Source organism: Ammospiza nelsoni, chromosome 2 (genome assembly GCF_027579445.1).
Source record: "Ammospiza nelsoni isolate bAmmNel1 chromosome 2, bAmmNel1.pri, whole genome shotgun sequence".
NCBI lineage: Eukaryota > Metazoa > Chordata > Aves > Passeriformes > Passerellidae > Ammospiza > Ammospiza nelsoni.
In genome coordinates this window covers 115128588-115144775 of record NC_080634.1, presented here as the reverse complement: position 1 = coordinate 115144775, position 16188 = coordinate 115128588, and the positions used below count along the sequence as shown (strand labels likewise).

At 42.9% G+C, this 16188-nt stretch overlaps 1 protein-coding gene across 5 annotated transcripts in view; it reads left to right on the top strand.

The window, feature by feature from the left end:
- The first annotated feature begins 2332 nt into the window (after positions 1-2332).
- Positions 2333-16188, top strand: part of SLC37A1 (solute carrier family 37 member 1) — a 36438-nt gene continuing 22582 nt past the window's right edge. The window contains exons 1-9 of one of the 5 annotated variants that reach the window (XM_059466191.1): positions 2333-2435; positions 3123-3208; positions 6567-6839; positions 8575-8656; positions 9461-9581; positions 11460-11538; positions 12322-12457; positions 13971-14047; positions 15776-15942. In XM_059466191.1, coding sequence (XP_059322174.1) covers positions 6784-6839; positions 8575-8656; positions 9461-9581; positions 11460-11538; positions 12322-12457; positions 13971-14047; positions 15776-15942 — 718 coding nt within the window. In that variant the 5' untranslated portion in view covers positions 2333-2435; positions 3123-3208; positions 6567-6783. Of the gene's footprint in view, positions 2436-2684; positions 3209-6545; positions 6840-8574; positions 8657-9460; positions 9582-11459; positions 11539-12321; positions 12458-13970; positions 14048-15775; positions 15943-16188 lie in introns of those variants that run through there. The other 4 variants (XM_059466188.1, XM_059466189.1, XM_059466190.1 and 1 more) reach the window with 4 other exon arrangements.

The following is a 16188-nucleotide window of genomic DNA, read 5'->3' as shown; positions in this document are numbered from 1 at the left end:
GTGATAATTAAGAGAAGTGCATTAACTTTCCAAGTAGGACATTTGTAGCATTTGGAGAAACAGTTTTTTTTTTTAAATCTCTGATTCACATGTTAAACATCTCAGCAAGATAGTTGGAATCAATACTTGCCAGCAACAAGCTTTAAAGCAGCAGATTTTACAGCACCCATGCGTGCTTGCAATGGTTCAGGTAACACTCTGAGACCCTGATTCTGCAAATGTGAAAATAAGGGGGAAAAGTTCCTTTACTGCCTGGGAGGAGGTGAAGGGAAGATGCCCTGGGATCATGGAGAAAAGCTGAGCACATGTCTAAGTGTTTGATGTTTGGAGCCTAAGAAACATCACACATCTTTTCTTGGTATTCCCAGCACAGGCAGTGCAAGATGAGAGGGAAAAAGAAACAACATCAGACACTTCAGTGAGGGCCTTAAGGGGCCATTTGTCAGGGACATGGTGCTCTGCAAGGGACAGACTTACACAGATAAATTTAAACCTGCATGAGGTAACTTTAGCAGCTTTTCAGTCTTGGATGAAGGAAATAGCACAGGGTTTTTTGCTCTGGTGAGGTGGTTATGATGAAGAAATACACCTGCAGCAGGAAGTGTGTGTTTATATACATAAATTGACCTTTGATATAGGGTTTCTGAAACACTGCAGGATGAGGAAACTAGGAGATAACTAAAGTAAATGTATTCTTTCTTCTTTAAGGTAGTCCTGCTGAATGTTTCCCTCAGATTTCAGATGATCTGTGACTGTTTGGCACCAGGAATACCTTCCTGTGTGTCTGACAGTGCTGCAGGGAAGCACCTGTGTCAGAACCCAGGACATCCCTCTGGCTATCCAGAGCAGCCAAGACCCCTGCCAGGGGGCTCAGAGACCCTGGCACAGAGCCCAAGGTGCCTGTGGGTTTGATTATGACCCATGGAGCAAGTTACCAACCTTATATGAAGATCTGCAAGCCACGACAAATTAAGTAGAATGATAGTGAATTTATCACAGGGTGAAAAAGTAGATTTTGGGGTTTTTTAGAATGGGGATTCAGGGGGCAAGATGGAGGGATCTGGGCATGTCCAGCCTTTCTCCTTCTTGGCCTTCATCTTCTGCTGTGATGTTGGCACTTTTAGATTGGTTTAGAGTAGAAGCTCACTGTCTAACATTGGTGATAGGTATTGGAAAGTAATTGTAAACATTGTATATGTAGTTTTTAGTATAAAGACATAACACTGCCCTGGGGGCAGGCAGAGTGCCTGGACTGTCCTGCTGGATGGACCTCAGCAGGACAGGAGAAAGAATTAAAGAATTTTATAGGTAAGAAACAATAAACGACCTTGAAACTGAGAAATGAAGAGCCCTGACTCCTTCTTGAAGCGCCAGGCTGGGAAAAGAGACTTTTGAACATTTCTCGGGGTCACTCTGACCAGCTAGAGACCCCAAGACATCTGTGCACACTGCCCAGGCTGGGGCCGCCTGCCTGGGGATCCCACTGTAGTACAGAGGGGTCCAGCCACCACTCTGGAGCACCTGGAGTAGAAGAGGCTGCTGGGGTGACAGATGAGGACAGCAGGTACAAGGGATCATCCTTCCCCTCTCTGGCAGGACAGGGGTGATCTGGGGCCCTGCCAGAGGCCAGGGACAGCAGCTCACAATCACAGAATGGTCAGGCTGGAAGGGACCACAGTGAGTCAAAGGTCCAACCTGCCTGGTGGACATGGCACAGGATTGTGTCCAGATGGTTCTGGAGTATCTCCAGTAAGGAGACAGATATTCAGATATCCAGATATTCATCCACACCCTCTCTGGACAATCTGTCCAAGTGCTCAGTCACTGTTCAGGTGGAACTTCCTGGGCATCAGTTCCTGCCCATTCCTCTTGTTCTGTTGCTCAGCATCAACAGAACCTAGATCCATCCTCTTTATACACTTCTTTCAATATTTATACACATTAATGAGGTCTCCCTAGAGTTATCTCCTTAGAGGCGGAACATCCCCTGCTTCCACAGCCTTTCCTTATCACAGAGAAGCTCCAGTCCCTTCATCTTCGAGGCTGAACATCCCCAGCTCTCAGAGCCTTTCCTCAACACAGAGATGCTCCAGTCCCTTCACCTTCGCCTCCGCTAGAGCTGCTTCAGGAGCTCCACATCTCTCTTGTCTTTCAGAGCACAGACCTGGACACAGCACCCCAGAGGCGCCTCATCTGGTGTAATCATAGGGGCAGGATCACCTCCCTGACCTGCGGGCACGGCTCTCCCCACAGCCAAGGCTTCGCTCCGCAGGCTCCTCCTCCATGGCGGGAGGGGCCGAGGCCGCCGGGTCCCGGCGCGCAGCTCCGGCGGCGGGCGGCGATCCGCAGCCGCGCCCGGCTCGGCAGGCTGGCAGCCGGAGGAGGAGGAAGACGGGAGGAGGAGGCGGCGGCGGTGCCGGGAGCAGCGGCCCGGGGTAGGCTGTGCGGGCGGCCGCGCACCTGCCGAGCCCGCGGCGGGGGCGGAGCGGGGGCGGCTCCAGGGCCGCGGGGCCGCTCGGGAGCGGCGGCCGGGCCGGGCCAGGCCGGGCTGGGCTGAGGAGCGGCGGCCGCGGGCTGGGGAGTTCTGTCACTCCGCCGCCTTTTGTCTGCTTTTTTCCCGTTTATTTTTTCCCGGAGCCCCCATCCTGCTGGACAGGAAGGCGCTGCTCGGTTGGGGGGTGGCACCGCGGGGCTGCGGTGGGACAGGGACAGAGCCCGGCCGTGCCCTGCCCGTGGGTCCCGGGGGAAGGCGGTGCCTGTGCCTTCCCCGACTCCGCTGCCCTTGACCTTTGGGATGGTTGGAGCCGCCCTGATCGCTCTGCGGGTCCCTAAGCACAGTGAACCTTTCCCTCCCTGTATTAAATAGAAGGAATTTATTCCTTCTCCGCTATTTAAGGCGCCGGAGTGATGGATTTGGCAGCTTCTGGCTCAGGTGCAGAGCTGCCGGGTATTAAGCGCAATTTGCATTTGATCCGCGTGTGTGCGAAGGTGTTGTGAGCCCTTAAGGGCACCCCGGGGAGGGTTTGGTAACCCGGTGTCTGCACAGACATTGACAGAATTCATTGACAGGACCTTCCCCTGCCTGCCCAGCACAGCTGAGCCCGCCTGTGCCGTGTTTGCAGGGGGAAAAGCCGCTCCTGCTTGCCTGAAATAGGGAGGAAGGAATGCTTCAGCCGCTGCAGAGAAGGAGCAATAGCAAGTTTGAAAGGTAAATGTGGTTTTAAAGTAAATACGGGAATGGCTTTATGCACTGAAGTACAGCAAGGAGGAAGTGGAGGGTTGGTTTCGCTGTTGGCAGAAATAGTTGCTGAAAATGAAAGAATGTAAAACAAGTTTGGGTAATCTAAAGGGACGCTGTCCTTGGGCTTCATCAGTAAAACTGAAATATAAAAAGTTGTATTGATAAACTACTGGTTGTATGCTGTAGCTTATTAGTGTAATTTCTGAAGTATAGCTTGGTTTTTAAAATCTGCTTTAATCCCCAATAAGAGGTGAAATTTACAACCTGCTATCACAAGTTTTTATTGCCACAAATTTCTTTGCTTATGTGTGATGCCTTGAGAGGCTACCTAGAACAGAGGCTAGACAGTGTTAAAGGAATAAAATAGGGATTTATTAAAAAGAAAGTAGGGATTTATTAAAAAGGCCTTCAAAGGATGCACCTTGGGCAGTACAAGAGCCTGGCCAAGGCTACACCCAAGATGGTCACGAGTTTTCACACTTTTACAAGTTTTGGTCCGTTTCCTATTGGGGTTAATTGTCCAATTATAGCTTCAGGTTATGAAGTCCCATCCTCCCAGATTGCTCTATTCAATTTGCTATTGTTTATACTTTTTTGACCTGAAGCTGCAATGGTTCTTGGGCTGGAAAGGGATTTTTGTGTCTCAAATCACTTGCTAACACTTTATATGAAGTTCTGTACTAATGCAGTACAGAATCTGGAAAATATTAAAGTTAAACTTAAGGCATCATCTGGAGGATATTTTTTATGTTTGTTAAAATGCACATGAATGTTAGAGGAACTTAGAAATATGCAGAGACAGAAACAAGTTATTGAGATGTAAATGAGAACTCAGGTGTTGGTGCCTGCAGTACATAAAATGAAATCAGCCCGTCAGACAGAGTTAGGCTGCAGTTCTCTCTGTGCTGCTGATAGTCCAGTCATCTTTGCTAGGAATGACTGGGATGCTTGTGATGGGATTTATCCTGAGGATACGTGCTGGGAGGTGTGTGAGTGCAGTCTGTGCAGCAGGTGCACAGCTGTGCAGCCTGCTGTGACCACTGAGCCTGAAACCTTCTGTAAGGTGTGTGAAGTCTTTTCCTGCTTGCACTGGAGCTGTTAAATAGTAACCTGCTAAACAATTGCTTTGCTATGATGATGATTGCCCTGTCCTATTATAGTTTCAGAGAACTGTTTAAGGAAGTGTTTGACCTCAGGTGTTTGTTCTTTGCTGGCTTCTCAGGTTTTTTTCCTACTGGGTATTTCTGTCAGCTCACTTGGTGTGGTTGATGCAATCATTTTGGTGTTTGGAGAGGACTGTCAGAGGAGAAATGGGGTTTGGGATCACTCTGAAATGAATTTGTTACTGCTGGAGGAAAACTTCACTCCTGCTGTGAGCTACTTGTGCCAACCTCTTTTCTCCTTACCTTTTTTCTCCCATTCAGAGCTATCTGTGTCTCATTTCAACCAAACACAGATTACTGATGAGAAATAGTTGTTTTGAAATTGGAATTTTGAAATCTGACCTGACTAGCCAGCTGTGGCTGTAAGGGGCAATCCCAGTTTTTAATCCTTGTCTTTATGCCCCTGCTGCCTTGGATTTATTCTGTGTGGCAGTTTTATGGCTACAGAATGAGTTAATATTCTCTATTGGATCAGCTGCGTTTCAGAGCAGGATTTCTGGTGGATCAGGCTCCTGAACCATGGCTGTAGGATGACAAGTCTGACACAAGGAGGGAGGCAGGGATCTTTATCTGGAGTTGGGAGAGGGGAGGAGGGGATGGGGTTGCACTTTCTCTAACCTCAGCAGCCTCAGAGAGCAGATAGGAAACTCGTGTAGGGCGGGAATGATTACGGGGTTTGATTAATTGCACAATCTGATTCAGGGCCAGGGAGGGGGTGGAACATGCCAAACGAGATTAGCAAGTCAATTCACTTTTAGGGTAGGAAGGTGGCAAGCTGAACCAGGACACTGTAGAAAAAATAGAGGTATGACAAGAATGTGTTAGCATCAAGGAGGAGAGCCTTGATCTTTTGGTGGGATACTCAGTTATGTAAAGAGGGGGTTGTGTTCCTCTGTTCCTGGGGAGGAAGCCTGGGTAGGTGCTGAAGCTTTCAAGTTGCCAGCTTGGAGCTGACAGATCTTGTTTGTTGTCACTTACCTGGCTGAGGACAAGCAGCTTTGATTTCTGTAGTTAGATGGGGCAGTGAAGATGAGAGGAGAGAGTCTCCTACCTTCACCTGCCCTGTGGCAGCCCCTAAAATTCCCAGGTGAACACCAGCTGTGGGTTTGGCAATTGTGCTTTCATTCTTTCACTCACCTCCTGTTGTTTGCCAGGAGAGCTCATCCTGAATCCTACCAGCTTCCCATCAGGAACATGGCAGTGGCTTGGGCTGCATTAAAGAGGGTTGTGGGGTCCTCAGGGGCTGCCAGGGGGGTTGTGGGGTCCTGGGGGTCAGCCAGGAGGGTTGTGGGGTCCTGGAGTGTCCCTGGATCCTGCTGGGTTTGCATGCCTGAGTTGTGGTCACGCCTTTTGCCTACAGCTCCTTTGGCCACCTGACTCTGCACCTGAACTGCAGCCAGTTCCTGTTGCAGCACCTGGAATAAAATATGGGGTTTTTTATTGTCAATGGGCTTCAGCCCATGTTGGAACAAACAGCAGGGACTTTGTGAGAGTTTAAACCAAACCACTGCAGTCTCACTATTCTCTGTATTCTGAGGACACACGTGGTCCTGCCTTTTGCTGCTGTAGGGAGCTCAAGTGGTGAAAAAAATCGGTTTTTTTCCTTTTCCAAGGCTTTCTGATGATGTGGAGCTTTGTTCAGTGCTGGTACTGGGTCAGGGAAATGGAAGAGGGAGTGCTGCTCAAGCCTTGCTGGCAGCATTGTTCAGCAGCACTCACTCTCAAGCTGGAGGAGTCTTTCATTCCAGGCTGGAAACACTACAGTCGTTCTTGAGCAAATTGCAAGCTCATAAATGTTCCTGATGTGCTCAAACAGATCTTTGTGAGCTGAAGAGTTGCCTGTTCATAGTCATTCTGGGACAAAAGCTGAGTGTTCTGATATAAGCTGCCTTTGGTTCAAGTTCTGAGTGCATCTTTCCTTTGTGTCTCCACTGCTTTGTACGATGCCAAGCTCTCAAAATAAATTATAAATTAGAAAAATCAGAGAAGGCTGAAATTTATATAGGCTTAAAACTCTCCACTGCATTTCTAATGTGAAGTTTAGTGAGGTGAATTACTTTCCTCTGAAATGGATAATTGCTGATTCAAATGTTATGATTAGAAAATATCCTAATAACTCAACCCCACTGTTTACTTACCAGCTTCTCTTGTTTGAAGATCAGCAGTAAACAAAGGCAGAGTGAAGAATTTGCCACGTCGTGACTGAAGGTAGAAGGAAAAAAAAACAAACCTGCAAGGAGATCAGCCCAGCAGCAGATATTCCATGTTAGTGGAACCCACAGGCTTTGGGGGATCTTTGTCACACTTCCAGAAGAACAAATAGCACTGCCACACATCCATAATTGTGTCCCCTGGAATCTGGCAGCAGCTGTGGTGTAGATGGCTCAGCTTCCTCCTGGGATCCGTTTCATCACTTCATTCTCACGAGATCAGGGGTGAGTCTGCAGTGCTGGTGTGATCCTTGCTGTGCACACTGTGAGCTTGTGGCTGCTACCTTGCTCAGGATTTTTGCTTTCTCATTGTTTAATACATCCAGGAAGAACATACAGTCATTTGTATGATAATTAAATATTGCTGGCCTATAAAAAGTGAAATATTTTGCTGGGAAACCCAGACAAACCCTTACTAGTGAAGCATGCTAGAGAATAAAGCCTTTTGTCCTTTTCTGTGCAAGGTATGTGTTTGAAAGAATAAATTGCATTTTCAAGATCCTGGGTGGGAGGAGTGCTCAAGATTAGCTTTCTTTTCTTAGCCAAAAGTGTCTTTTCTCCCCAATAATTTGATGTGTGATACAGACTTATACAATTACAGTTTTAGTTCTTGCTACTGCAATATTAAAAAAAAAAAAAAAAAAAAAAAAAAAAAAAAAACCAGCAAAGCCCCCCAGCAAAACCACACAAAAATCCTCCTTGCATTAGGAAAACTAATCCTGGAAATTTTATGGCATCAGTTCATGTGGTTCCTGAGATAGAATACTGAGTCAATTGTGTGTGAATAACAAAAAAATAACAAATGAAAGAAAAAGCTCTTTCCATCTGAGCCATTTTATGGCATTTTCACTAGTTGAGCAGCAGGAACAAAATAATTGCAGTTTTATCCCTTGTGAGGATGTTTTCAGTCATGAGGGTGAATAATTCTGCTTGTGGGATGACTCTTTTTCCTGTGAATATGCCAGAATTATAAAACAAGACCCTGGTTATGTAAAAGTTCATAAGGCAAAAAATGATTGAAAAGAGTTAATTAAAAATCAGGGACTGTAGCAGGCAGTGATAATCAGATATTTGTATGTATATATGTACTTACATTTACAGATGTTAATTTTAAGATCAAGGCTAGAAGGAGCCAGGAGACACATTTTGGGTATTTTTAAAAGCACAAATCCCCAAAATGCTCTCCTTAAACAACTGAAACCATAGATAGGGAATAGAATAGATCAAATTATTATCTTCATTTAATGTTTGCAGTGACTGTGAAATTCATAGATAGGGAGTAGAATAGATCAGATTATTGTCTTTGTTTAATGCTTGCAGTGACAGTGAAATTAAGATGCACTTTTAATTCAGCTGAACTGTAGAGAAAGACCCAAGGATCCAGTGAGGCACAAAGGAGAATTCCTTCCCAATCCAAAGCTGCTCAATTCTGTTCCTGTGCTCCAGTTCAGCCCCATTGTCCATCCCTTCAAATGACTGATTTCTATTAGAGGAAGGCAAAATTAAATCCTAAAAGCAGTAAGAACAGAAGGAATTTCCAAACTGACAATTAAGGGTGCCATCACTTATGTCCTAGCAATGCCACCAAACCCAAGGAGACAGGGAGGTGTGGAGTATGACTCTCAGTGTGTTGAGCTGATGTTTAATAATTTTGAGCTGATATTTAACAGCCTCCAAAGGAGGGTTGCACACCAGGCAGGTCAGCTCTGTGGGCTCAGGGCACTGCCACATTGTCCTGCCTGTCCCCATGTGCCGCCAGGCTCCTCCCAAGGCCACATCAGAGCAGATAGATGCAGCATAACTGGGAGGGTTGTTCTTCAGGCTGCTGGGGAACTCAACTTTTTTGAGTTCTTCCACTATTCCAATATTATCAGTGACTTGTGTAATGGTTCTGTGTGATTTGGTGCTAAAAGAAAATTGAAATAAAATAATTATCCATTTTTTTTCTTTTCTCTTGTAGGTATAGAGCTTTCATTTTCTCTCTCACCTTCCTGCTGTATGCCAGCTTCCATCTCTCAAGGAAACCTATCAGTATAGTGAAGGTAAGAGAGGTGTTGTCCTTGTTCAAACATCCTCCTACTCCTGTCAGACAAGGATGTTGTTGTCATTTTCAGTATTTCCTGTTGTGAAAGGCAGGGTTAACCTTTAACTTGAAATGCCTTCAAGATGAAAGACTGATAAAGCTGGCACACAGTGATATTTGCTTGATAAACTTTAGTGAGACCACACCTAGAATATTGCATGTAAGTCTGGGTTTGGGGCTGGAGGCAGCTGTGCCTGCACTCCATTCATGTGAATGAATCTAATTAGAGATATTTGAGAGGTTTGCATTCTTATGGTTGAGAAAAGTTGCTCATAACTGGTGAGTTGAACATTCCACTGGCATTTTCAAGTGTTCCCAGTACTGCTGAGCATCATGGTCATCATTTTCTGTACCCTTGTGGCTGTTCCCAGTGAAGCTGATGACACAAGTTCTCTAATTCTGGGTTTGTTATTTCAATCTTCAGTGTTTATAACTTGCCAGACATAAACCAAATTCCCCAGTGCTGCATTGCATAACACTGAGGAGTAACAGTGGGCAAAGTATTTGATGTTACTGCAGAATTTCAGAGATTTTCACTGTCAGAAACACCAGTTTACTGTAAAATTTTTTTTTTCTAACCATGTAATGGTGGCTTCCCCCAGCAAAATACCAAGCGATTAATAAGCAATTAATTTTACTGATATTGGTAGGTTTGACACAGGTACATACAAATCTAGAATTGTTAAATTTCTCGCTGTAGGAGAGTTATCAGTCCCCACTTTGCAAGTGAATTTTCCATTTTCAAATGTCCTTTCTGTTTCAGGGAGAGCTGCATAAGCATTGTGCAAGCCAAGTTGAGCTTGACTCCTACAAAGAATATGCAGCCCAGATCCAGCCTGTCAAAAAACCATTTAATGCCTCTCAGTGTGGATGGGAGCCATTTGGTAAGGCTTGGCTTTTCTGGTTTTGTGTCCTTCTTTCCTAATAATGAGCTGATATTCATAATTAGATTATTAATTATTACATATTCATAATTAGCTATTTCTTAAAGTGTGAGGGATGTGCATGGAAGGGGTGTTTTGTTTTCCATGTCCTCACTGATTTTTCCACAGAAAGTGAAGTTGTGACTTACCTTATGATTTTTTGCTACTTAAAGTCACTTAAATAAATGAGATTATTTTAATTGTTATATCTAAGAGATGGTTTCATTAGATCAGCTTTCAGTCAGAAAATGGGTTTTGTCTTTAGCATGTCTGCTTAGGAAAAAAGGGTGAAGAATAAAATCAATCATTATTATTTTCTGCTTGTTTAATTCAGGCGATCTTTTAAGTGAAATTACTTGGTTCTTATCTAAATTGGAACTTTGCAGAGTCCTTATCTGCCTGAAGGAATAAATTTCTCTCCATTTTAATGAAGAAAAAGGGGAGACTTCATTGCAGGAGAGACTTGACAACTTACTGGATAGTTTATGAACCTGGTCTTTCACTTGAATAGAAAAAAAATATTTGTCTACTGGACGATTAAATTTTAATTTAATCATATTTGACTTTAAGTGAGACTTTGAATCATTCCTTGACACTTTTATTGCTCTCAGAACCCTCAGTGAAACAGATTAGTCCATTCTGTCAATGTGCCAGTCCACCCCAGTCTGTGTAGCCATACATTCTAATTAGTCTTTAATTAGCAATTTTAAAAAGTCCTGCTCTCTTCAAAGATAATTAAAGATCTGAGCTCTGGGGTTTCTGGGGACAAAATCCACTGTATTAACTCCTGCTGCAGGGTGTGCTGGAAAAATTCAGTCCCCCAGGTGGGATGCACTTAAAGCTGGGCAGTGTTTTTTGTCCTTTGACCAAGGGGGATTGAGTTTGTTTGTCTGAAATATTGATTGACTTTTTTAAATGGAGATTTCTTAGTCCAAATATCCTCCTTTTTCCATGGGCATTATTGCCAAGCTGCCCCTTTGGAATGTCACTTTAGACTTGTTCTTTCAGGTGTTTTTCTGGCAAAGCTGGGAGTTTTGCCAGAAAAACACTGGAGGAAGGAATTTGTTTTAATATCTGTGACTTTGTGCACAAAGCCAATAGAAATTGTGGCAATTTATTGCAAGTAAATGCACAAAACTGTCTGGGTATGAGCTCAGAGCCCTTGAGAGTTGGCTTGGTGTTTCCATCAGGGTGGAGCCCCTTTGCTCCCTCTGCCCTGTCTGCAGTTCCCATTTAGGTGTGATTATGGTTGTTTGCTCTACAGGGCAGAACTCTGGGGTTTTTTTAAGCAGAACTCCTCTGTGCTTTGTGAATAGCTGGAAAATTAAATACAAAAGGCTTTACCCATTTTTAAAAAATAACTTAATATTTTAAATACTTAAATAACTTAATTTTTTAAAAATATTAAGCTGATTGTTTAAAGGCCTCTATGATGATGGATTTATTTTTTTAGACATTCTGTTAGGATCTCATGCTTTTGCATCTCATCTTACCACTTTTAATCAAGTCTGTTAAATTGGATTTTGGATTGTCTTTTGCCTAAGGCCTTTTAAGAAAAGGTCACCTTGCTAATAACTGATGTTTCTTCTATTCCAAAATGGTGTTTTAAATAAGGTAGAGTTTAGCATGGGCCTGTCAATATTTTCCTAATATTTTAGAGGCAGAAGGTATTTTTTTGTTAAATAAAACATTGGCAACATGTTTGCTGAAGTCTGAATGTGCCTGTTGGAAATTGTATGTCAGTGCACATTCACTGACATTTTTGTTGTTATATGTAAAAATGGTTGGGAAGTAATTAGTACATTTAAAGTGACAATTTGTTTTGAAAATTATTCTTAGATAAGAGCAACTACAAACAGCTACTGGGAGCTCTGGATTACTCATTTTTGTGTGCATATGCAGTTGGGATGTATTTAAGGTAAAACCCCACTCTCTTTACTGTTATTTGACTTCTGTGATATTGTGCTTTCCTACTGCAGAGGTTCTGATGGAGAGTGAGAAATTGATTGCTGAGGGGAAAAATGCCAACATGATTCTGAGCTCCAGTGGTATCAATCTGTGATACACTGAAAGCTTTTTAGCTGCACCAGTCTTGACTGAATATTTTCCAGATTGAAGTCTAGCCTGTCTTTTTTTTCATCTAGAATGTAAATCAATCAGTCAGTCAATCTCCAGTCATTCTCCAAATTGCACTGATTGGGTTTAAATTATTGTCCTGGCTTACTTTAGTCAAAGAATGGGAGCAAACACCTCCTAAAATAATACCAAACCCATCCTCAAGTGTGCAGTCTTAGCTGCTGTGTGGAGATGATTCTTTTTATTGACTAAAGCCAGAACCTTCATGACTTGAATCGTTAGCAAGGGAGACAAGTTTCACTTTCAATGGCTGGAGACACATAATTGAGAAATGACTCTGTAAGTAAATGACTTTGAATGTGCTCCAGATGAGTATCTCCCTGAAAGATGCTTGTGCAGATGTCAGAACTTAGCAATTAATGAACTTTTGTTGGGGCTTTTTTTCCCCTGTCAAGTGATAAAAATTGCTCTTTTGCTGCTGTGAAGGCAAGCAGCAGTTACCAGTAGAGCTTCTCCTCAACCAGAATTTTAAACAACACAAAATATCCTTCATTTGTGAAGACTTTTGGGGTGTGATCTCATTTTTAATGATGCCTTTTCTCTTTATTTCCTCCCCAATTCCAAGTGGCCTCATCGGAGAGCGGCTGCCCATCCGCTACTACCTGACAGGGGGGATGCTGGCCAGTGGACTCTTCACTGCAATGTTTGGATTGGGTTATTTCTATAATGTGCACAATCTCTGGTTTTACATCATGGCCCAGGTAGGCACAGTGTGAATTTAGGCACTGAGTTCCTCCCATGGTGCTGTTTAGGGTAATGCTGGGGTTTTTTCACTTGCACACAGTGATGGTTGGGTGGGAGGATGTAAATGCTGGAATAGCTTGTTGGTGACAGGCAGAAGTGACAGAGTGGGTACCCCCAGGCTTTATTTTTGAAAAATGGTGGGTTTTTTTTTAGTTGAAAGCAAATTAATGTGTTTCACTCTGTGTCAAATCAGCAATCAGATCTTTGCAAGCTTAAATGTGTGTGAGTTTTGAAACAAGCCTGTTTACTTCTGTCAGTCTGCCAAGACCTGACTGACACATCCTGGCTTTCTCTGCAGGAAAATTCCATTTACACTGCTAATGATGAGCAGCCTCCCACACTGGTGTGGCTGGGAACAGGCAGCTTATGTAACCAGGTTCACTGTGGGAGATTTTTCTGAGCTCTGATCAGGTGTCAGGAATTTTTACCATTGGCTAAAAGGGAATTTAGGTCAGGACCAGGCTAGGGTTGGCCCTGGGGCCATTTTGGACAGGTCTGCACCTTGCGCTGCTACTTTCTGTGTGGTTGCAGTAACACTCTCACCTCTGGCACATCTGTATAGCAGTGAGCAAGGTGGCATGGGGAGATACTAACCTGGCACAGCACTTCTGTAACCTTGTCACCAATTAATCTGTGATTAATTAATAACCCCAGCTCTCTGTCATCAGGGGTTTTCCACAGGAAATGCCTCCTTTAGGGTTGAGCTGACTGTCTCTGCCCTGTGGGATGTGCTCAGTGAGCCCTGTAATTCCAGGGGGATCTCACACCACCAGCCCCAGTGGTTTTTGTTGGGTGGAGTGAGCTTGGTTTTTGTTGGGTAGACTGAGCTTGGTTTTTTGTTGCATGTTCAAATGCTCATTGTACATGTGAGGTTTTGTATTGTGATGTTTGTGTTATGGTGCAATTGTAGACAGGGAGCTTTTTAGGAGTTGTGATGAGTTAATGTTCTGTGCAATGTGGAGACTAAAATAATTCTTACTTCACCCTGAATATATTAAGTTAAATTCCTCCTCTCAGTTTATTTACAGATGTCTGCTAAGCATTTTAAAGTTATCCAGTCTCCCCTAAAGTTATCTTTTTTTCTGCTTTATTTGATTGCAAACATGCTTTGCCATATGCTCAAGTTGAGATAAGTGTTATGCTGATGCTTGAATGTGGGGAATTAACTTCTCTTTGCAGCTCTGAGCAGTGTGATTTTTGGTAAATATGTGACTGAATTACAGTATTCTGTGATTTAAATCATAAACTAATTATAGAGATGGAGGTAGAGGGAAGAATCTCTGCAAAACTTTGTAAGTTGTTTTTTCTTGGGTGGGGGGGAAGAAATGCTTTCAAAACCCCCCAGTAAATTTCTAAATTCAGTTTATTTGTGTAGATTTCCTTTTCCCAATACAGAACTCAGCAGGAATTGTGTAGGAACCTGGTTTATGATAGGAAATGCTTATTTATTATTTTTTTATATACTTTCAGATAGCCAATGGGTTGGTGCAAACCACTGGCTGGCCAAGTGTCGTTACATGTATTGGCAACTGGTTTGGAAAAGGAAGGTAAATGATACAAAATCCACAGCTTTGGAAGCACAGATCAATACATTCTGCCTGTGATATTATAATATCTATTTAAATATCTTTCTTAGGCTTCTGTGGGTTTTTTTTTGTTGTTGTTTTTTTTTTTAATTAATGAAACAAAGCAGTTACATTTTGAGAGGAGCTTCCTTTGTTATGCTGCTTAATTTATATATGGGTTTGAAACTGTCTCTCTCATGTCAAAACAGTGTTCTGTGGTAGCTCTTCTTCAGATTAATTATTTCAGAATTGTATTAGAATAATTCTTGTAAATATAAACAGTCTAAAACTGCTCTTAGTAAAGGCTGTTATTATGCCATTTTAATGTGAAACTTCCTGTGTTTTCCTCTGTGTTGCAAAACAATTATCAAGGCATAACTGTAAAAAATACCTTTGTGTAATGTCTTTTTTTCTAACACACATAAACTTGAAAATTTAATTTAGAAGACAAAATACATATGGCAGCTGATTTAACCTTTCTTTTATCACCTTCTTTAAATCATCAGCTTGGTTTGTTGTTTTTTTAATATTAATTCTGCACAGTGATCACTCATGATATTTATTTTGTCACACCATACAGTAGTTTTCCATAAATTTTGCAAGAGCTGCATGCCAAACCCACTGGCCTTGATAATGGTTGATGCATGTAGCATATAACAATGCTATTGTGGTACCATCCTTTGTATATGTAGAGCATCGTTTTTAATCAGTTCCAGAGAAGGATGTACTGAAATTCAGTATTTGATTTTAATATAAACCACAGGATAGTTAAAAAGATGTAGCCTCAAACTAATTTTCCATTAGGAAATGCAGAGAATGGAACTGTCATATAATATTGAACAAGACTGGGAGTCTGTGCAAAATAAATACATTTATTCAAGCTTTACTTTATGCACAAGCAGCATCCTTTACTTTTAGGATGCCACACAGTGGGCTGGTGAGTTGGGCTCTGGTTTAAATGTCAGTGACCTGGTCCTTGTTTTCATTCTGCTCTAATTCCATGAAGCATGAGCTGAACTCTTAAATTTTGTCTTCAGCCATGGAAAAGATTCTGTTTAGGTTAGGCTGCTCCAGGTAAAATCCTGCTGAGGGCAAGGCAGTTTTCCCATAACTTAAGAGGGAAAAAAATCCCTGTTTTCATGACTTCAGTGGGATTTTTGTGCTGACAGGAATCTGATGTGTGCTTATCCAAGCTGGTACAGGTGTCACCTTCTGCCAGAGCCCAGCAAGTCCAGAATGGCATCAGAAAACACTGAATTTGCTCCCCATATCCTCTACAGTTTGTTTTCTTCTCCATGACAAGTCTGCCACATCCTGCAAGCATCAGATTATCAGTGCAATGTGTTTGCAGGAGGATTTTTATTCCCAAAAGCATCAGAATTGGTGTCCACATGCTACACAACATCAATGTTTGTTTTAATTAGAGAAGCTGTCTAGAAATATTCAAGCCCTAGTGTGGTGTTTTTAAATGCCGGGAAGTGCAGGATTAATTCTGTCATGCGCAGAATATTTACAATAGTTCTATTCATATTTAGGTGCCTTGAAATTGCCTGGTGGAGATTGTAGCATGAATAAATGATCAGTTAAAGAACCATGAGATATATTGTGACACAACAGCTGCACAGCCATTTTGATACACTTTTCTCAAGAGATTAATGCTTATAATTAATATTTGTGTGGGTTTTTTGTTTTTTTTTTTTTTTAATGCAGGAGAGGTTTGATCATGGGAGTCTGGAATTCCCACACCTCAGTGGGGAATATCTTGGGATCCTTGATTGCTGCTTACTGGGTGTCCTCGTGCTGGGGTCTCTCTTTTGTGGTGCCTGGGCTCATCGTGGCTCTCATGGGGGTTCTTTGTTTCCTGTTCCTCATTGAACGTGAGTGCTCACTGGGACACAGCCATGGAGGGCTCAGCTTAGAGAGCTCCTTCTAAGCTTACAGAGCTCCTCCCTAGGACACTTGGTGGGGGAAGAAAGCACTTGGTGTGCCTTCAGAGAGCTTATCCAGCAGAATCACTGAGGGTGGAAAAGCTCTCCAAGGTCATCCAACTTTGATGCCCACCCTGACCCCAGCCCAGGGCACCTCCAGGGATGGGGACTCCAAACCTACCAGGGCAGCCCCTG